The 24,104-nt window shown below is 30.1% G+C and overlaps 1 protein-coding gene across 1 annotated transcript in view; it reads right to left on the bottom strand.

Moving 5' to 3' along the window:
• Nucleotides 1-24,104, bottom strand: part of LOC136977036 (chromodomain-helicase-DNA-binding protein 7-like) — a 187,579-nt gene that overhangs the window by 77,773 nt on the left and 85,702 nt on the right. Inside the window, 8 exon segments of the mRNA XM_067272465.1 lie at nucleotides 1,029-1,217; nucleotides 4,347-4,474; nucleotides 13,751-14,293; nucleotides 14,974-15,094; nucleotides 16,860-16,945; nucleotides 21,230-21,301; nucleotides 21,497-21,640; nucleotides 23,246-23,360. Coding sequence (XP_067128566.1) covers nucleotides 1,029-1,217; nucleotides 4,347-4,474; nucleotides 13,751-14,293; nucleotides 14,974-15,094; nucleotides 16,860-16,945; nucleotides 21,230-21,301; nucleotides 21,497-21,640; nucleotides 23,246-23,360 — 1,398 coding nt within the window.

The raw sequence follows: 24,104 nt of genomic DNA on the forward strand, positions 1-24,104 counted from the left end.
ATAATTTAATTCACATTATACAGTACACTCTTTATTTTTTCTATGAAATATTCCAACCCCCCAAAAAAAATTATACATAAATTTTTAAAAACTTTATTAAATTAATATGTCTACAAACTTTAAAAACAAAATTATGCACCAAATATAACATAAAAAAAATGTCAAAAATATATATTTATTTTCTAACTTCTTTTTCTTTACATATCACACTGTTAATCTAAACTTTTCACAAATCCAAACAACCCCATATAATAGTCTGAATTAGCAAGAGTGCAATACTGTCAAAATTTCTTGCGGGAGTTGTTGAGAATGGACACTTCCCTCCATTAAATGTTACTTTTTCGAACAGGATAATACACCCATGCATGTAACTCATGCAACATGCATGCCAGTGGTCTACAAAGAATGGTGTTATCCTTCTGAAATAGCCAGAAGTCAGATTCAATCCAGTAAAAATCTATGGAGTTATCTAGTCTGCAAGATGACATTTAATATCAAAACAATGATGATCTGTGGTAAGTAATACAAAGTAAAAATGGCATGGAAATCCATATCAACAGATTGTTTATTGAGCTTGACAGATTCAATGTCAAAGTGAATCTTTGATGTTATCCTAAACAAAAATAGTTACACTTCTTATTAAAATATTTCTGAGAAAAAAGTGTTTGTATTGCTTTTCTTTATTTTACCAACTGTACTGAATTTATATTTTTTGACGGTAAAAGTAAATGGAATTACTTGTGCTAATTATTTGTGTCTTACAATGAACAAAAAAAGTGCATTAACAAAAATGTTTATTTTTAAGTTATATTCAAAATACACATGCTGTTTTATAAAATAAAATTTTAGATTTTAAAACTACATTTTGTATTCAGTTTATAATTTTGACTGCAGTGTAGACATGGAATTATTTAATCTACAACATATTAAATAAAAAACATTAACATTAAGTATTGCACTGGAATGTCTTTTTAAGATGTTTAAAATTTTGAAATATGGATACCTGTAAAATATAAACGTGTACTAACCTTCCATGATATGTAATTGCATTTAAATCAGTCCAGGTCTCAAATTCTCGCTGCCAGTTCCCAATGGTAGAAAGTGGTGCTATTACTAGAAATGGACTAGTAATTCCATAATCTGATACTTCATTCAAGAATGCAATAGACTGGATTGTTTTTCCCAAGCCCATTTCATCAGCTAATATACAATTTTGCCTGAAATAATAATAAAATTTGTTATTTCCTTTTTATTAAAATTGCAGTTAAAAAAATTTGTCAATTAAAATTTTTAAATGATTAAGATGTTTCAGATTATTATATCCATTATAAAACTTAAAATTGTATTTTAAGTAAATTTCTTCCCTCTTAATTTTTAATTTAACCATTGCAAAGTGAGCTTTACAATGTACCACTTACAAAGTAATTCAATTCAATGTAGTCTATACTCTGTACATTTTGAAGATGTAACCATTTTAAAACTTTCAATAAAATTTGATTTTATTTGAAAGTTTTAAAATAACTTTTTTCAACAAAACAAAAAATCATGTTGTTTATGAACTCCTATAGGAATGCACTACTGCATGAGTTGTTTGATCATCTAAAATTATTTAGTGCTTCATGATAATTTCAAACAAGTCAGTAATATATACAAATTTCATTGCAAAACTTGAGAAAAACCAATAAAAATTGTCTAAATTTTATTTATTATTTATATATTTCTTGCAATCTTAATCTCAATACAATCTAAACTACAACTACTAATGGGAAATTATTTCTTTATTTTAAAAAGTCATAATGTTGATTTATTATTGCTTGAATTTAATCTATTTGTTTTTCTATCAATTAATAAATTTTTGCCCTTATACTGACATCCTGCATTGCAAACAAAATATACAAACATGTTGAAGAACACAAAATTCTTACGGAACAACAAAAAGGTTGCCATAGAAATCACAGGGGATGCAAAGAACAGTTAATTACTCATAGATTCAATCATTCTACAGCAAGCACACAAACAACACAGAAACATACACATAGCATATATAGACTACAGAAAAGCATTCGACAGTGTCCCACACAGTTGGCTACTACATATTCTACACATGTATAAAATACATCCATCACTCATTGCATTCTTCCAAAACACTATGCAGCACTGGAGAACAACAATACATCTCAGGGTTAGTAACACTTCCATACAAACCAAATATTTATTAGGCGAGGAATTTTTCAAAGAGATTCCTTGAGTCCTCTCTAGTTCTGCTAGCGTTGAACACATTATCCATTAAAACACGCAATATGGTTACATTATCAGACATGAAAAAACAACACAGTTTACACTGTCACATCTCATGTACATGGATGACATAAAACTTTATGCATCCACACAAAAACAATCTTCATCAACTCCTACAAATCACACATTCATACACCAAGGACATACAAATGGAATTTGGCCTAGATAAATGCAAAACACTTCACATAGAAAAAGGAATCCTGAAGAAAGAAGATTTTGCACTTGGAAATGGAGACATTATTGAATCCATGGAAGAGGGCAAGTTCTACAAGTATTTAGGATTCCAACAGGCCAAACTAACAGAACATGCACAAATAAAGCAAAGATTAATTAAAGAATACCAAAGTAGGTTAAATGCTATTCTCAGAACAGAGTTAAATGCAAAACACACAGTTAAAGCAATAAACACGTGTGTCATCCCAGTACTCACATCACTCTTTTGGAGTTGTACATTGGACTCACACAGATCTCGAGCAACTCCAAAGGAAAACAAGTACAACACTTAATAAGCATAAACACTCATTCTAAATCTGCCACAGAAAGATTAATCCTTCCACGTAAAGATGGCGGACGTGGCCTGATTGACATAGTTAACCTTCACTACAAACAAATACAGTCACTGTGAGAGTTTTTCTACAGAAAACAAGAAACATCACAGTTACATAAAGCAGTAACTCTAGCAGACTCAAATAACACACCATTAAACTTCACTCACATCATGGACACAACACAACATATAAAAAGCATAGACACCGTTAAGCAATCGTGGGCTCAACAGGCACTCTATGGCAGGCATCCTTACAACCTGGCCCAGGATTTTGTTGACAAAACTGCATCAAACAGCTAGTTAGCTCAGGGATGCCTCTTTGGGGAGACAGAAGGATTCATGATTGCCGTACAGGATCAGGTCATAAATACTAAAAGCTACAGAAAACACATACTCGAAGATACAACACTCACAAATGACACATGCAGAAAATGTCGCATCATGCCAGAAACATACAACACATCCTCTGGTTGCAAGTGCTCTTGGCACAGACAGATTATTTACACAGACATAATCAAGTAGCAAATATAATACACCAAGAGCTTGCAAACAAACACAAATTAGTAGACATCCACGAATCTATACTACAAATACATTCCACAGACAGTATTGGAAAACAACATGCACAAAATGTACTATGACAGAGCCATAATCACAGATAAAACAATTTACCACAACAGACCAGACATCACACTCATTGAAAAACACAATAAAATCACATACATTATAGACATATCCATTCCAAACACTCACAATATACAAAATATATGCACTGAAAAAATTAGCAAGTACACAGAACTCACCCAGGAAATAAGGCATCTATGGAGGATGGATAAAGTGCTTATTGTACCTGTTCTTCTCTCCTCTACAGGTGTGATACCACACACACTACACAAATGCCTGGGAACATTATAATTGAATAGAAACTACATACATCACACTACAGAAGGCCACTATATCGAATACATGCCACATTGTTAGGAATTTTCTGAATACAAACACTGACACACTTTCTTTATTTTAGTTTTGTTTTGGTTGCTATGCCTTGTTTCTGGTCCGGCATAGTACACAGCCACTGGTGTCAACCAAGTATAACCCACTACACCCAACATAATAATAATAATGTTTGTTCATATTTATTTGTTTATTTTTTGTTATAACTGTATTAATATTTACGTAAATATACTAAATATTAATTTTTTTCAAAAATAATGATGTCAAAGAAAATCTGCAATCTTCCTAACTTCAAACTTGCTATAGATGTTCGATTTTATCAATATATAAGAACCTGATACAGGCTCCTGAAAACATTTGTTTAATAAACAGTTACTGATGGAAAGTATGAAAGAGGAATTTTCTATGTTATATGGTAATTCCAGCTTAGATTCAACAAGTTTAAAGAGCCATCTAATTCTAAATTCAGCAACATTTTTCCATATGTTTTCATCCATAATTTAATTATTTGCATTTTAAATATTTATTAATAAAAATCAATACATACCCATTATACCAACAAAATGTTAGCCAATTTACACCTTCTAACTGGTATTCTCGAAGAGTATTATTTCCTTTATATATTGCAGATTCTTCCAATTTCTTCCATTCAGATGGCTTAGGTCGTTTCTTTGGCTATACAGAAAATAAATGTTCATTTTATAAACAATTATATAACTTTCCAGTGTTAAATTCTGAAATAAACTATTTCAATAATTTATTTTTACTATTAATATTTAAACAGATAATGCTTTTAAGAGAAAACTTTGAATCTATCTCATATATATATACAGTCAAACCTGTTTTTATGCGGGGGATAGGGACCGCATTAAAAAAAAATCTCACGAAACTTCACGAATGGCTGTAAATAATAGTTTTCGCGACACAATTAAAAAATATTTTTTTTATGCGGTCAACAGGGACCGCATAAAAAAAATCTCACATAGAAAATAACTCAAAACTGTATGAAATAGAATTTATTGACAACAGATGTCAGCGCTTGACTGCATCGTCTGGTCTATCGTCTGTTTTACATATTTTTGTCCAGGTGGTGTTTTGTTGACTTAAAAAGTAAATTATTTCATTTTTCGCATATTCATGCAATAATATTACTATAATAAGTGCATTTATGCTATAATAAGTTTATTTAGCTATAATAAGTCAACGTAAGACATGACGAATCGCACGAGACTAGTCGCCAACTATACCGCACAAATTAAAAATTCGCATTAAAAAAATCGCACATAAAAAGAGCGCATAAAAACAGGTTTGACTGTATTATCATTTTGCAATTTGGTAAACAAAAAAAATTTATATAATACAGTGTTCTCAAACTATAATCAATAAGCAGAATATATCACCAAATCATCACCTAAATATCAGGCTACAATAGGCGATCGTTTGGTGATATATTATAAACTCAGTGGGTTTAAGATATTATTTTCAATAAGCAGAATCCTTAAATTTCTGTGATACAAAATTAAGTTTTTTAAAAACATTAAAAAGTGTTAAATTATGCTGAATATTACAATATACATAAGAATAAACTGTAAAATGGAGAGTAAATTTTAGTATGCTTTAGTATACATTTTTTAAAGATCATCATTTACAATAAAAACGATCAACTGAAAAAGCCTGTATAACAATCAGTCATTACATCAAAATGCATTTTGATAAAATGAATGATTGCAATTAAATAAAATTAAATTATTTGGCAATTGTAGGGAACAGCAACATGTTTCCATGAAATTCCACCAGTAACACACCATCACATTCACTTAAATCTGGAGACTGTTGTATACAATTTTCATAAATGTGTTCACCAACAATCATTCTCAGTGTGTAAATTTGCATCTGTAGGAATAATGCATGATAAAAAGTTTGAAGACAGTAACATAACATTTCACTGGAATATTTCAGCTGAAAGCAAAGATGCCTGAATGACATCATTTCAGTGTATATGATCATGGATAACAGTGGGATGACTTAAGACAGGCCAAAAGTGTTAGTGAAGTTGTGACAACAATGAATATGTCAAAGAATGTGATTTCTCAATTAAAAAGCATTACTGAATCAAGAAAAACAGCCCAATGTATGTGTGGTAGTGGTTGGAGAAGATAACAAAACAACCAGTTTGTAGATATAATAAGGAATGCTTACTGGAACTAAGTATCAGAATTAAATATATTCACACCTTTAACGTGTCCAGCATAATGTTAATTTCCATAAAAACGTTTTCGATCCCTTTAAGAGATCTTCATCAGTTAATGTTTACCAAGAAACAAACAAAAAATTTGAATTTAAAAAGAACGAATATTTCAAAAACTGGTCGTGCATCTAACGGTGAAAACGTAAATGCGTTCCTAATAACATCACCACTAACATGAAATTTAAACATCCAAAATAATTCTAGTCCTCGTATATAAATTACCCAACGGTAAAAACAATATTAGACAGGAATGAAGTGAAGCGGCTTCTGCGGAGACGTAAAATTACGTCATATCTGTTTTATAGAAAGACTTCCAGGCGGTTGATAAACTGTCAGAGTCTCTATGATTGATGCAGTGTTTGCTGAGATGCGCCTTGTGTATCTCCATTTTTTCTATGTGTTTCACCGCTTGTGCCGATCTGGTAGGTTTAATAATCTCCGCCTTGTCACAATAAACTGTAACATCCTGCTCCTTGGCGAATGCAGCAAGTACCGTACTATCAATGTTTTTATTGACTGCGTATTTATGTTCCTCTATCCTTTTTTTTCAAATTCCTCATGGTAGCCCCTAGGTAAACTAGGTCGGAGTTGAATCTATTATCTCTCAACGGTATCGAGTAAACTCCTGTGAGGGTATCGTATCTATATCTTTCCTCATCATTTCTCAAAAGCCTATAAACCATGGGATTATGTCTATGAACTATGCAGATATTCCTTTTTCTGGCCAATTTCTTAGTAACTTGGTTTAAAAACGATATGTAACTAAGGACCATCCTTTCTTTCTGCTCGTTCTCCTTTATACGTCGGTTGTGTGGCTGGAAGGTCTTAATAAGGGTATCCACTGTTTGTCTTCTGTAACCATGTTGAAGCGCTATTTTGCGTATGTAATCTAACTCTCTGTACGTATCATATATGCTGGTATAGTGCGTGTGAGCTCTCTTTATCCATGATTTAAAAGCCGTTAATTTTAGGTGTAGTCCAGTTCAAACTATTTTGGTCTATTATTTTAAATACTTTTGGGTACGCTGCTCCTATTTGAAGCCTATCTAATTTTAATAATCTAGAGATAATTCAAAATAAATTCATACGTAAAGTTTTTCCTTTAGATCAGTGTTTCTCAAACTTTTTGGTCCGCGACCCCCTTTTGCACTTAAAAATTTCAAAGGACCCCCGAAGAATGAGTATGTGTAGAAAAACATCCCGAGGGAGGGGGGTTAATTTAAATTCAGGAGGAGATAATTTCTTTTGTTTAATTAATCTATTCCATGTTGAAATTTCTCTCCGTTGCGTGTCGCTTTGCGTTGAATTTTTGTCAATGTTAAGACTAACGAAATTTTTTAAAAATTATTTCTTTATTTTTCACAAACAAAATAAATATATTGAAAAATATAAAAACAAAAAACATTATATTTCGAAAGTTAATCTAGTCTCGAAACGTTCCGATTCAGCACAACACAGTCCTCAGAAAAACAAGCAAAACTTACCACTCATGATGGGAAAAAAGTCTCGTTCAAATACTGGCGCTTCCTTAAGTCCCTCTCATGGCCAGTGTTGCCAGCTAAAAACGCATATCAACTAAAATAATATCGGAGTATCCCAAGACATAGCCAAATATTGTGGCGTCACAGCACTAGCGGAAATTCGAATTTGCCGACTGAAACGCTTTCAGTTGATCGGTTTTTCGGATACGACGCTCTACTGTATTTCTAACTCGACTTGCTTACAGATGCAACCTCGACTTGCTAGCGAACACCGTTCCAAATGACAATGCTGTTCTATCATAGTTTAGGCAGAAAGTGGAACTTGGGGGATTTCCCAATAGCGCACAAATTTATGATTATTATATTTAGGCTCGTATTTAAATATTTATATTGTTTTATTATTTATATATGCAATTTATTTAAGTAAAAGTTCTTTTATATATTTTTTATTTCTATTATTTCTAAACATGAATCCATAGTAAATTTATAAAATATTTGAAAAATATTGATCTGGCATCGATTTTTCAGCGACCCCCCAAATATTTTTCACGACCCCCACTTTGAGAATCACTGCTCTAGATCATAATATCCCTAGTTCGGACTCTGTCTAGAATTGAACAGATTTATATTGGGTCTGTATTTTATTAAAGGCTACATTAAATTTCTCAGTCGATTGAGAGATAACAAGGTGCTTCCAGCTTTATTTTTGAGACTATTACACCAAAAATCTTCTGTCAATAAGTCAAGTAAAAATTTGATTTGCCAATTGTCAACTTTATTTAATATGTTTGGTTTTTCGATAGATCTGTTTATGGAAAAATTCGATTTATGTGAAATACACAGTACTCAATTAATTTAGAACACCTTAGAAATATCTTTATCTCACGACATTTATGATGTAAGGAATTGTATTAATTCTGCTTGTTATAACATAATTTTAGATTACCCAAACATTAATGTTTATATGGATACGGAATTGTCTTTTAATGTTAAAATTTTTTTTATCCAATTAAGATTGAATAGAGAGATTATAATTATTAATAATAATATTTATCAATTTTCTAAATTATACTGTATTAGTTGTGACAAGGCTTTGTCTAAAATTCATTTATTTTGTACTTGTAACAAGGCACAAGAATTACGAAAACGATATAATCTTGAAGTATTGGGCTTCATGAATAATGAAAATTCCATGTATCTTTTTTTTCACAGAGCAAAAAGTAATTATGAATATACACTGGACGACAAAAAAAATAACGCACCAGGAAGGACTTGTTGGATTTGAACAAAAATTGGTATGTGACATTGTCATAGCTAGACAGGTATATGATTGCAACCATAAAGCAAAAACATACTTTATTGTGCAGTAATGTTCAATACAGTGCAGGCACTAATATCCCGTTGGGCCGCCTCTAGTGTGGATATAAGCTGTGATACGCCTCGGCATGGAGGCATAAAGGTTCCATATAATGTTCTGTGGCATATCTGTCCATGCGTGATGCAACTGGGACTCAAGATGCATCAGATCCTGCGACTGTCACAGCTGGCGTCCCAGGTAGTCCCACACATGTTCGATTAATGATAAATCTGGAGACCGTGCAGGCCAAGGAAGTGTGGCAATGTTATGTAGGCATGCTTGGGAGACCGCTGCAGTGTGTGGCTGGGCATTATTCTGCTGGAATATGCCTGTCGGAACCCTGCCATGAGGGGCAACACATGTGGCCGGAGGTTGTATTGCACATATCGTTGGGCTGTGAGGGTAGTACGCATGACAACTAGAGGTGTCCTACTGTTGTATGTTACGGCTCCCCACACCATAACACCAGGGGTTGGGCCTGTGTGCCGCTCCACAGTATAGACGCCTTGACCAGCGAGCCACCATACCCTCACACAGCCATCGTGAGCCCCCAAACAAAAGCGGGATTCGTCGCTGAAGACAATATGCTGCCAGTCGGTAGCTGTCCATGACTGTCGTGCAAGACAGCACTGCAGATGGAGGCATTGGTGAGTGGCTGTTAATGGTAGAACACATACTGGCCGTCGGGAGACCAATCCGCCTTCTACTAAGCACCTGGAAATGGTGCAGCTGGATACACAGTTTTGTAACGCAAGTGCCACTGCTGCATGAATGGTAGACGACGAAGCTGTAGGCACTATCTGTGCTTGACGTACAATGAGATGATCCTCCCGCCTGGTGGTCTGTCGATAGCGCCCGGAGCCTGTTTGTCATTCATGCTTTCCCCTACATCCCCACTGCTCATAACACACCCTAACAGTTCCATCAGAATGGTTCAGATGGCAGCCAATCCGGCGATATGACCATACTCCTCCTCTCAATCCAATGATGCAACCTCTCTCAAACTCACTTAACTGAGTGTAAGGCCGTCGAATGTGTCATAGAGGCATGTCTGTCACTCAACAAAGTCACAACCATCAACACAAGTGCAGGACATATGCACAAGTCGTCACAGCGTGCACCTTTATACCAGACAGAGGAAGCACTTTTCTACCCTCTGGTGGCGATACAACACAAGAACCTGATCCCAAAAGCTAATCATTTACATATCTAGCTATGATGATGCAACATACCAATTTTTTTCAAATCCAACAAGTCCTTCATGGTGCGTTATTTTTTTTGTCGTCCAGTGTATATAACTACGCACAAAAATATTTTGTCACTAGTCAACTAAATATATCATCTTTGTAACTAGTTCTTTGTTAAGTACAAACGGAGTTATGAGTATATTTATATTAATGTTTCTTTTTTTATGAAAACTGCAAAAGACCATTTTTTGATTATTTTGTTTTGATTGTTTCTATGTAATTTGTATTCTCAAATATTTTGTAATAATATAACCAAATCACCCTCTTGTAACAGGCATATGCCTATTATAAATAAAGCTTATTTATTATTATTATTAGATTAATACATTCCTTCAGGGAAATAATCCTCTGTTTAGTATTGTTTTGATAGGAAAAGTAATATACATTTCATTGTTTCTGCAATTTATCATAATTCTTTCAAAAATATTTTTATCTGTCTATTATTTATGTTCCCCTTTCAGCCACTAATTAGTTTAATTTCACTGCAAAAAATTTTATTTTTTCTCCAATGCTTAATTCTCTAAAACCAATCTATTCCTTCCTATTCTTTTAATTCATGTCAAACTTTAAGTTTATTCAAAGCATAATTCAGATTTTGTTTTTTGTTCTAGCTATTATAAATTTATAAAATAGCTTCTTTTTTTTAATTTACTCAAATTTTCATTTCTAATTCTATCAAAAATTGTTGAAACTATTATTTCTTAATGATTTGACTAACAACTTCTATTGGTTAATATTAAATAAATACAGTAAAACCTGTCTAAAATGGAACCTACGCAAAACAGAAATCTGTCTGAACAGAAAAAAATTCATCAGAATGGAGTAATTTTCAATATCAAAACAACTTGTTTGAAGCAGAAACCTGCAAACCAGAAAACATTCAGTACTGTGTGATTCCAGTTTATACAGGTTTTTACAGCAATTAAAAGTTCAATACATACAGTTTAACCCGATTATAATGTCATCCATGAGACCGGCAATTTTTTCACGTTATAACCGAGTGTCATTATCTGAAGGGTCATCATTTCAATCCCATAAAAAGTACCAAGTATGTTTAAGAATCTATTATAAAATCAATTCTAATTTAACATCATATGTATTACTGTAAAATTATTTCTTAATGGTAATAGTATATCATATCTATTATAGCAATAATAATTTAGAATAGTAATAATAAAAGTGCAAATTAAATGTTTAAATCAACTTTTTTTTTACATTATTATGTCTAAGTTTACATTGATGTAATTAAAAATTTCAAAAAATACCTTTTGTAAGAAATTTCTATTTGTCTTAAGTATTGATAATGGCGGCACTTCTGGTTTTGAGAATAATGTCAAATTAAAAGGCAACCAAAAGGTTAAACTAAAGTATGCCAATTAAAAAGACACAATAACAATGTTCACTTAAAAAAAGTCAGTTATTTTAGATTGTAGGCGGTTTTTACCTAAAAATTGTTTATCAATGTCATTTTCTAAATCATAAACTTTGTTCATTATTTCTGATGAAGTTTTCTGAGACCTATAAAACATTTTCAATAATCTTATTGCATTACACACTTTCCTGGTTGATGGCACTGCAATTTCTCTGTCTGATGTTTCATCATCATCATCATCATCATCCACATTTTTTTCATCTGAAGATTTAATTTGTTCAACAATATCTGCATCTGTATAAAATCTGGATGTTATTAAATCTTCATCTACACTCTCATATTCAGTAGCAGCAGATGACAAAAATTTTCCGTTTTCTGAACTTTGAAGTGTTTTAATTAATTCTGATAGAGGAATGTCGTCGTCCTCATTTATAAATGTAAATGTAATCACTATTACACAATTTTGCATGGCGAAAACAATTTGCTATTGTTAGCAAACTAACCTCACACCAAGATTTTTCCAAAAATCAACTGCATCTAATAAAGAAATTGCCATTTTATCATCATCTTCCATATTTGTAATAATTTTTTGTAAAAGAATTTTTCTGAAATGAGATTTAAGGCTTCTTATAATTCCTTGATCCATTGGCTGAAGTACACTAGTACAATTTGGAGGAAGGAATACAAGTTTAATGCTCTTTAAATTTTCTTAAATTGGCTATGCTGGGCAATTATCGATAAGGAGTAAAACTTTTTTTCATTTACCAATAAGTTCTCTATCCCATTTTCGAATTTCTTCTTCAAAAATCTCAGACGTCATCCATTACTTTTTGTTGGCTTTGTAATTTACTGGTAGTGTTTTTATGTTTTTAAAACATCTTGGATTTTTTGATTTTCCTATTACAAGAAGTTTTCTTTTGTCTGTACCAGTCATATTAGCGCAAACAAAAGCTGTTATCCTATCTTTCGCAAGTTTTCCACCAACACACTTTTTGTTTTTAAATTTAAATGTTTTATCTGGTAAAAGTTTGTAAAATATCCCAGTTTCATCTGCATTATAAATGTCTTCATCTGCATATTTCCTCCTTAATTTCGGCCACACATCTCTTAACCAGTTTTTAACATCCAATAAATTTACACTGTTTGCTTCTCCACACACTTTCCCAAAACTTATGCCCTGTCTTTGTTTAAAATGATCTAGCCATTCATTAGAACATTTAAAGTTAGTATCGCCTAATAGTCATCCAAATTCTTCTACTTTTTCCATTAGTATCAGTTCATTTAGTGGTAAGTTGGAACTTCTGCATTGGTTAAACCACTTAATTAGAGCGGCATCAATATTGGCTTTTTCACATAACTTAAATTTTTTCACTCGTCCCTTGCCATCTTGAAAACTTTTCAAAATTTTGTCTGTTTTTTTATTATTGTGCACACTATAGAATTTGCTAAACCAAAGTCTCTGCATACATCTGCCTTTTTTCTTCCACTTTCAACTGCTTTAATTATTTCTACTTTGCAGTCTAACGTTAACGCTTTTCTTTTTAAGCTAGCCATTTCAACTGATTTGGTGCTAAACTACTGTACAACACAAGTAACTATGCGAACTAACCCAATTGTCACATCGTTTAAAAATGTGATGAACCTTACCCCACCGAAGTCAGGTGATGAGAGTACCACCGATAGTCGTTCTAGGAACTCTAGGACTCTAATACTAGAAACTGAACACGTAATACACATATTTTCTTTGTTAAATAAAATTTGTAATCTAATTTTGTTAATCTGGGAGTGCTTTAAATATGATGTTAAAACATGGTTTTATGTCATTACAAGTGGGTTTTTTAATATTATATAGTATAGTAAAATCATGGAACCGATAAAAATTTGACGTTATATTAGGGTAGTCATTACATCCGATGACATTATAATCGGGTTAAACTGTATTTGTTTTGAAACTGAGAATTAGGTAAAGTTTTAAATAGAATCTCAGTTAAATTAGATGTTCAAGTTATATAAGAGGAACCACTACTACAAATAAATATATTTCATTCTATAAATCTTATTACAAAACTTAATAATAGCAAGAGAAGCAAGACTTTTTTAAATGTTGCCAATTTTTTTCAATTCTTTTGATTTATCTTCAAATATTAATGTACTGGATTCTAGAAAACTATTTTCACAAATTTACTAAACTGAAAAAATCTTGCTTGAATAAAATATAAGAAAAGCTTATACTATATGCAACATACTTTCCATTTTTCTTTAGGAGGTGGATCCTTAAAACGATGAAACTGTACAATTTTGTTAGCATCTACATCCTCTTCCAATTCCCACGTACTTTCTTCATATGGCAAACCTCTCCATTTGACTAAATAATGTCTAGCAATTCTTTTCAATTTATTTTCCTCACTATCTTGAACTTTTTCACTTTCTACATTTTTATTCTCACTTTCTTCATTACTTTCATTCTTAACATCTAATTTCTCACAAGCTTCGCTTTGTTCTTCTACATTAAAATCTGGTTTAGTATCCATAGTTAATTCTGAATCTGCTTTTATAGTTTCATTAGTATCAGTACTTCCTTCTTTTTCAATTAATGTACTTTCTATGAAATCTTTGTTAATTTCTTTCACTTCTTCATTATTTTCTGAGGAATTTGAATTTTCCTTTTTGTCTTCAGTTATTGTCATATCTGTTTCAAGAGTATTTGGCTGTATTAATTCCACTGTTTCAGAAACATCTAACACACGATCAACTTCAACATAATCGGGATTAAATGCTTCTTCTTCAAGCTGTAAAAATACATGAAATTTTCATATTAGAAACTTTGTTAAACAAAATGTTTTTAAATAAAATAATAATTAAATAATTACACTCAAATAAAATTTATAGTATTTACAGCCAATGTATTAACATAACATAAAGTTGATAATGTCAAAAATGCAAAAATTCGTTATTTCAAAAATAAAAATAATTAATAGAAATTTGAATAAATTAATTTTTCTAGCAATGACAGTTACTATATATGGCAGACAGAGCTGTTACAACAGGAAATTTCTCCAATTGCAGGAAATTTGGTTCCTGTGAGGAAAAGTGCAGGTATTTGCAGATATTTTATGAAATAAAACAAAAATTATGTTTTTAAACAAAATCAGAGAAAACATTCTATATAAAATTGTAAAAAACTTTGTTCAATTAGATGCATGATGGACTAATTTGAATATTTCAGGATTTATATGGATTTCTGTGCAGGTGGAGTATGGTGAGAATTGGAGGGAAATGTGATAAACTCAAACTGGAAATTATGGAGAAAATCTAGTAGCAGCACTGATATGGAGAACTCTTTTTCTAAGAAACTGATAATATGCATATGTTTTAATCACTGTCTTTAACTTAAACTGTAAGCTTCTGTAAATCTTTTATATTTTTGACATGTATTCAAATAAAACAAATTGTTAAGTAAAATACTTACAAAATCAAAGAAATTGCTCAAATTCTCTCGTTTCTGCTTAAATCTTTTAATCTTTTGAGAAACTCTTTTATCATTTCTTTCTAATTCTTCTTGAGTTTTCCATTCACAATGCAAGTAGGACCTAATTATTAAAATTAAATTAAATGTATTTAAAAAAATAAAATAGTGGAATAATTCAAAATTGCAATATATATATACACATGACAGATTAGAACATACGACACAGCAATACATCAAGGCTATATAACTGACCACAACAATTTTTTTTTAATATTACACAATATATATGAACAATACCATTATATAAATTTAGGGAATCAGTTACAATAAATGACTTAATGGAAATGGTGCCAAATCTATATTATCTACAATAAATTATGGCATCTGAATTGAACTGAAATCCAGATTACAACAACAATAAACTGACATTTTGCCATACAACATTCATTTTTTCCATTTTAAATAAAAGTAAAGATGACGACTGTCACTCACTATTTGTGTACTACATTACACTGTTGATTAATATGTTTGCTATATTGGACTTGTTATGAAGTTCAGCACACTAATTAATTAGATGCATTGAGTAGGCAAATGCAATAGGCACAGTTACATATATAACTGCATTTGAATGATGCATTAACTATTAGTATTTGTATAATCACTTTAGATGTTTTAGCCTTCAATTAAATAATTGATGTTATCTTACTCTGCACTTTATTTGACATTTAACACTTTTATAAATTTATATTATATAATGGATGCTATTCATGCAGATTGTTATTTCAGTATAGTAAAAAATATTAATTAAAACATTATAAAAATGTTTTAAGTGAATGCATAAATATATTTCTCCATTATTTTTATAACAATTTTACTTCTATACATGACTAATTCATAATCTAGACTTTGCTTAAATTTGTGACTGAAATTATGTCATAAATGATATATAGAAATATTCTTTTAATCGAACATTAAAGGAATTTAGGTTAATTATATAAATTATCTAGGGTATCTTTATTAGAAGTTTTAAATGCACATATGCCTTGGCAATTATGAACACTATAAATTTATTGTAAATGCATAAAATTAAAAAGTGCTTATAATCTTAAAAATTATAGAGAATTGTATATAATGAGTTTACAAATACATATAGTTAAAATTTAATATATAACTTTAAAAAAACCAAGTTTTTCAATGAAGTTCTTATTAATAAATCACAATAAACATATTGAACTGATTTTTAGAATAAAAATCTGACACTACTTGGTTCAGTATGTAATTTTTCAGTTTACAAATTTTCTATATTTGAAATAAATTTATTAAAAAAGCAAATTTAAAATATATAAAACAGATATTTCATTTTTATAAACAAATTTTTGAATAATAAAAATAAATACCATATTTTAATATTTTAATAGTATATATATACACTATTAAAATATTATTATACTTAAGTATGTTATTATATATACTTAATATTTGTCAGTAATATTATAATAAATACCATATTAAAAATAAAAACTCTACTCACAAATATTAAGTACAAAGAAATAAAAAAAAAAAAAAACATAGTTTTAGCAACTAAGAACAAAAATTTATCCGAAAATATAGAATTAATAGACATTTTTTCTCAAATAATAATATCAATATGTTAAGTAAAAAATTACTCAGTGAGGTGCATCACATAGTCACAATGTCAAACTAAACAATGTACTGTACAGTACAGTAATCAAGACAAAATGCACAATGAAGATACAAAAGAAATTTTCACTTTATTTACATTTTTCCTGATAAAAATTTTTAATATAATTCTTTAACATAAGCTTAAATGCTATAAATAGAAATTCTTATAATACGTATTATTTTTATGTATAAAAATTACTCACAGACTCTTGTATTTCACAAAGAACTCTTCAATGTCAACAGATTCAGATGTTAACTGACTACCTTCTTCTTCACTAACATTTTCAGGCTAGAAGAAAATCAGTATATTTTGAATATATCTGTACAATATATAAAGTTGTAAAAGTAATCTATCATGCTAAATGTTAATTCATTTTGGTAAAACATAGTAGTATAAAATTAGCTTATACCGTTTTTCTATTAGTATCCTATATTATATGAATAAAATTTAATAAATGAAAATTTTTCAAAGATACTGCAAGAATTAAAGTATTCAGTATACATTAAAATATTTTTTAAATAACTTCTTGTTTTGTATGTAAAGAATTTTTGTACCAGCAATTTTTCAAAATATCAAGTGTAATTAAGCAAAGAAATGCATTAAATTTTGTTTTCACAATGGAATTATTGCTACAAAAACATGTTGCAAAGTGCCTTTAATGACAATAATCCATCAAAAACAAGTTTTCAACTAGTAAAAGATGTTCAAGAATGGCAAAAACATGTCAAAGATGAACCACACTCTGGAAGACCATCCACTTCAACTGATGAACAATGTTTTGCTCAAGTTATAGATTCGATGCTCAATAATCATTGTTTAAACAATTACAAACATTATTAAACACATTCCAGTATCATTTGGATCTTGTCAAGCAATTTTAAAACATCATTTGGGATTGTGGCATGTCACTTCTTGAGTCATGCCTAAAAAGTTGAATTTTTTCTAAAACCAATTATGTTCAAGTAGACAAGGAAATGCTTTCTTGAGGTGAATAATTCTTAAAACACATCATTACAGATGATGAAACATGGATCTTTTAACAGCAAAACAGTTCAACAATCAAGTAAATGGTGCTCAAAAGATGAAGAAAGACTGAAAAGACCAAAGTCAGTCAAAAATCAAGGTTGTGCTAACTGTTTTCTTCAATTGTGGTGTTGTGCATCACAAATTCCTTCCAACTAGCCAAACTGCCAACAAAGATTGTTATTTAAGTGTTTTACATCATTTCCTTGAAGCAATTCATAGACAACAATTTGATTTGTGGCAAGAAAACTCATGAATTTTGTACCACAATAATGCACATGCTCACAATGCTATTGTGGTTCATGAATTTTTGGCCAAAATTTCAATAAATACAGTCCCACAAACTCCATATTCACCTGATACGACACTACGTAACTTTTTCCTATTTTTTTTAATTAAAATTTCCACTTTGTGGTCATCATTTTGAATTGAGTGATACTATGAAACAAAATTTTCAGTGAGTTTTGAAGGTTTTCACAAAGAATGGTTTTAAAGCATGCTTTGAAGATTAGAAAAAACATTGGCATAAGTGTATTTCAGTAGGAGGATATTACTTTGAAGGGAATGAAAAAAAAAATCTAATAAATAAATTCAAATCTCACATTTTATTGAACCACTTCCAATACTTTTTGATCACAAAGGTATTTACTACTATGGATTCAAAAGATAACATCTGAAACTCCAAATAGATAAATAATAAGCTCATATACAATCTTTACTTTGTAAGACTGAAATTTAATTCTTTTCACAGTTGTGAGATCCGGAATTTTTATAGATAATTTTTTCTAATTATTTCCCTTCCTATTGCTTAAAGAATTTGAGGGAAAAAAAAAAACAACTTCACTGGGAAAATATACAACCCTCCTTTTTGAATGTAAACATTCACCCATCCAGGTCTCATTCTTATACTGCAAGACAATTAACGTTCCGTTTCGTCACTTTATTTTGGTCCTGGGTACATCTTTAACCTCCACACCTGCTACAATAACCTTTACCTCCAAAAACAATTAATCACCTGACGTATTTTCCCAGAACAAATCTATAAGAGCTGGCTTCTTCCCCCCTTCAGGAGAGTCTCTCATCAACCACCAACCCAACAACATCCAGGAACTTTCAGAAGAGCCTACCGAGAGGCCGTATCTCCGAGCACCATTTTATTAAGAGTGATCTGTGTCTCAGTCATGATTTTTATAACTTCGTGCAAATAATTAAGTAGGAACAAAATCAAACCTCCGTGGAATCATCAGAGAGGTATGATAACAATTCATGTAAACTCTCTCTCAGCCCCCTACGTGTAGTAGAAAGCTAGAGAACAAAATTGATAGATTCTCAATGTTAGATATTGTAATCATCTGTTTGTTATCTAATAAATCTTTGTTTCATTGTTAAGTGGTGTTATTTACTCATTTATTGCCTATGCCTTACCGACGACCCCTCTCTCCTCCTCTACTCAACCTGACAAAAAGAATCCCGATCCCACAGGATCATAGAACGTTAACCCGCCCTTCCTCTGAGAAGTGGGCAGGTTTCGCCAACCTGTTGCTGATGAAAAGAGGTAGAACAAGGTCCTACCTCAGAGCTACCCACACAGTTATGTGGAAAGTACCTAAGATAATCCAGTCTCTTACACTAAAAGAGTTCATGAACTTGTTTTATTCAAAATATGGCTGAAAGTCTAAATTTTCCTCATTTTTTTGTTTATAACAATTCATTTTTTTCTTGTTACACACAGACTGAGTACTCCACTTAATAAAAAGTTTGTAAACAAACCATTTGTAGGTATAGAAGGTATAGGTCATTTGGGATATTTTTGCATAAATCATTGTTTTAATGTTTGCTGACTTTTCTTTTTTATGTGACTTTCCATTATGAAAATTTTCTGTTTTTTAAAAAATAATAAATCATAAAATAATAGGTTTAAACAAAGCATTTAAGAAATACAAGATATCCTTAATAATTTCTTCTCAATTGAGAAATGCAGAGCGCCTCCTGACTCCATGGAAATTGTTAATTCACATAATAATTTTATCCTGAATAAAAGATATCTGAGATTCTGACAATTTCTTTAAGAATCATACACAATCAAAACATTTAATCTCAAATTCCTCCTTAAATTGAACTGGATTGTCAGTCCCAGCAAACACATTATATAATGTAATGTATTTTTCTATTCCTAAAGTTAAACAATTTTGTCTTTCATTAAGTCAAATTCAATAATTTCTGGCCAGCCTGTTATCTTTGCAAATCTTTTCAGTACATTGGTATTGTGACTTTAATGCAGCTAGCTAAGTAAGCCAGTGACAATCTGCTTCAAATAAAACAGGCTATGTCATTCGCTTGCTTATCCAGCTGTATTAAAGCCACTTTACCAGAAAACACACCCATTGTTCATGAGCTGGTTGCCAGCTATTGAAAAATCAACCAGATCTAATGAAATACTAAAAATTGATGTAATGTATCATGCAAAATTTTATTTCTGAATAAATTCAGTGTAGCATATAAAATAAATTTTGTGATATATCTAAATTCATGATACTTATTTAAATTATTATTACAGTCTGATGTTCTAATAATGATTTAAATAAATATTATGATCTTGGTATATCACAGATTTAAATCCCTTATTCTAGTGCTTTGCACTTTGTGTCTGAATAAATCTTTCTATTTTTCATATACCTCCATACGAAGAACTCTACAACTCAAACTAGCCAGTTTTTTGTCCCTTCAAATTTCAGATTTTGAGATTTTACTGTATTTAAATTTGATATATGAAATTTTTATTTAAATATGTTCAAATAATAATCATAACAGAATATTTTTTCTTTTAATAATCTGTTCTGTTCAGATTTGTTGAAATTAAATATTAATTTTCTAGTTGTTTGTCCAAAAAATAATTCTTATCTTTTTTCAACCTATGGTTTTGAAAAGTTTTTTCCAGACTGAAAAACTAGCTTATATGCCATGTTATAAAATAATATATATTCTTATAACATTAAATAATGATAATTTATAAGATATTAATAATACTAAAAATTCACATAAGTTTCTAACAATGCTAATAGTATATAACAGTGTTCTCAACCTGTGGTTTTTGATGATGGACAGATGGTCCACAGGCAACCTTAAATTAAAACTTTGTTCAATGATGATTAACTTTTAATAGTTTACTTCTAATTTAATTATGTTTCCATATGTATTCAAAACATGTTTAAGATCGATTGTTATGAATGCCCATATGTTCCAAATGTTGGCAATACCCACACAGATTTAAAAAATTAGACCAAACTTAGTAAAACTAAAAAACTTAGTAATTCATAGAATTTTTTCATTTTACTGATCCTTGAACTTAACAAGTTGTTTATTATATAGTATTAAATTATTTAATGAAAAGTTGTAAAATTTTATGTGAATTTTTATACTTTAAAAATAAATTATAACTGATCTTTTGATAAAACCTTGATCATAATGATGTTTATCAGATTTATTTAAATTTATCAATTTCATGTTATTATTTAGATCATCAAAATGAAAATAAATTGTTATATTTACCTCTTTTTGAATTGTCCGTATTCTCATAGAGAGAATTTTTTCTACCACCATAAAATCTTCAACATTGATATCCTATAATTTAAAAAAACTCCTATTAATGTAAATATATTTATAAATACTTAAAATATATAACATTTAGAAATTTATTACAATCTGATTTCATTAATTTTATGATCAACATTAATTGATTCATACTAATTTTTGATGAGGGATTACAAATAAAGGCATTAAATAAATCAAGTGTTTTTGAATATTTTAATAAGTTACCATCATAACTTGAACTGCTTTTCCTTCTGTGCTTTGTTTAATTGCTCTTTCAACATCTGAATCATTTCCATCATCATCAGTTAAATGCAAATCAATATCATCTGTATATTTCTTCCTCTTTGTATTTCTAGCAGAACGACGTTTCTAATTAGAAAATATAAATTATTAGAAATGCAAAAATTTCAAATTGTGCACCATTAATTTCCTATACTACTGTAATATGTTAGATATCTTAATTAATATACTGTACTTTGTTATACAAAATTTATATTTTGTATGAAAAATTATTTTATATAATTTTTAAGTAATGTTTACTTTTTATAAAAAAAAACTTTCTTCTTTCTATTCAATACATTACTTTTTTTAGCTTTTTTTAATTTTATTTTTGCATTTTTTAGCACAGTGGCACTACCTGCCTGTTTTGTTTTGCCACTTTTTTAAGATACTAAAAAAATAATGACATTACATTGAGTACATCCTTTTATTGCAAGTATTTTTTTTTGTATGAATAATATCTAATTTACTATAAATTAACAATTATTAGTTAAATAATGAAAAGTTCATAATATAAAATTAACCAATTACACTCAAACCTGTTTTTGTGCAGTATATAAAAATTTCAATCAAATTGGAACATACTTGACTTCTGTAAAATTTTTTAAAACTCTATTGGATGTTTTCTATGACATCAGCAGATTTTTTCATTTTTTATTCTGTAAAATTTTTTTCTCACCTTCTTTTCTGTCCCCTCCTATTCTAATAGCATAAAAACCAGAAATATTGTGTTAAATGTAGACTGAAGGTGTGAAATATCACACCTGGTTAAATGAAAGAATAACAATTCCTGCAGCTATATTTATCAAATAAAATCATTTTTTAACGATTATTTTTAACTTTTTATATAGTTTTTCTGTAAGACCACTTTTTGGGAGGGTGTTTATTTTGCAGGAATTATTTTTAATGTTAGATTTGTATTTAAGTGGAAATAATTAATTAATATAAAAAATAAAATTCTTAGAAGATTTTTCCCCCATTAGGAATTGCAAAAAAAGGCCCAAGGAGTTAAAAAAGCAATTCCTAGTTATTTCCTATGCGAGACTTTTTTATGCAGTCTCTATTCACCGCATAAAACAAACACTTTTTAATCGTGTTGCCAGAACTTGTTTTTTATAGCTACTCATGAAGTTTCGTGCAATTTTTTGTAATGCATTTTCTTTTATGCGGTCCCTATCCACCGCACAAAAACAGGTTTGAGTGTACATATTTTTTTTACACAAGATCTTATTAGATTAAATTGCACCAAGTGTTGGAAAAAATAAATAAAGTAAACAATTTAATGGTAAGCAAGATGCAAACATACACTCTTAAACAAACAATAGTTCTAAAGCCAATCAGACTATTGTTACCCAGCCTTGTTAACCTGGGTGCTGTCTGAGCTGGTATCACACTTTGATCTGGTTACTACCATGATAAATATCTCCACAAAATGTGGGTGTAGTCACTCTTAGCTTTATTTCTCCCCATAGACCTTACTGGCGTGGGTGTCCCTACCAGGAGCTTGTGCTCCAGCCTGCATTGTCCTATGGATCAGTAAAATTACTAGGCTTTCCCACCACAACCAGGTGATGACAATGGGAGAGGAGTTGTTATTATTATTATTAAATGTTCCACAATAATTCAAATGACTATCAATTTGAAAAGTAATTACCAGGAATTATTTATATAATTATATAATATCAAATGTTATACCTGAATACCACCTTCTCCATCAGCAGGTGAAGGTGGAGGAGTTACTTCTAAATCAGAATTTTCTGAAGATCCTAAACGTTTTCGTTTCTTTTTCTTTCCAAATTTCAATGCAATCCTAATTAAAGTAGTAGAAAACAAAAACATATAAATATTATATATAAATTTCAATATATGCTTGAAAAACATTTTAAAATTTTGAACTCAAAACAGTTTAATTCAGAATATGTATTATTTCATATGTTTAGTGCTAATTTCTGCTGAATTAACATGTTAAAACAAAACCATAAAATCAAATACAACTTTAAAGTTTTATGATTGCATTCTCTAAAAACAATTTTTAAAATATGTTTCAACAACTATACATGCAAATAACTAATTCTGTAAACAAGGTGATAATGGATGTCTGGGAAAAAATCCACACAAGTTTGTGTAATTTAGTTCATAGTTTTTCCTCCCTAGTTTGTCTGGGGGAAACTACAAACTAAATAGTCATTTTAAAGGCAATGAAAGCCTGTATATGATCCTTTATTTTTGTAATTCTACAAGTCCTATTGTTGAACATGGTTGATTCAACTTCAGGTGTGCAATGTAAGTTTATATACAAGACTTTGGTTCCCATTTTTTAGACTGTACTTTGTGTGATTGATCAGTTGATTCATACTTTTTGCCTTCCATCCTTTTTTGTAAACAGCTTCTTTGAGAACTGCCTCAAAATCCTCAATTGGCCTAATTTCTACCACATTTTCAGGGTTGTTTTCCTTTTTGACAAAGTTAATGTTTTCTTGTCACTTGTAATCCACTATGGTTTTGTCATAGTGGAAATGTGCTTGATCTAGCCAGAAGACATTCTTCTTGAGAT

Source organism: Centruroides vittatus, unplaced genomic scaffold (genome assembly GCF_030686945.1).
Source record: "Centruroides vittatus isolate TY-2023 unplaced genomic scaffold, ASM3068694v2 contig_439, whole genome shotgun sequence".
NCBI classification, from domain to species: Eukaryota; Metazoa; Arthropoda; class Arachnida; order Scorpiones; family Buthidae; genus Centruroides; species Centruroides vittatus.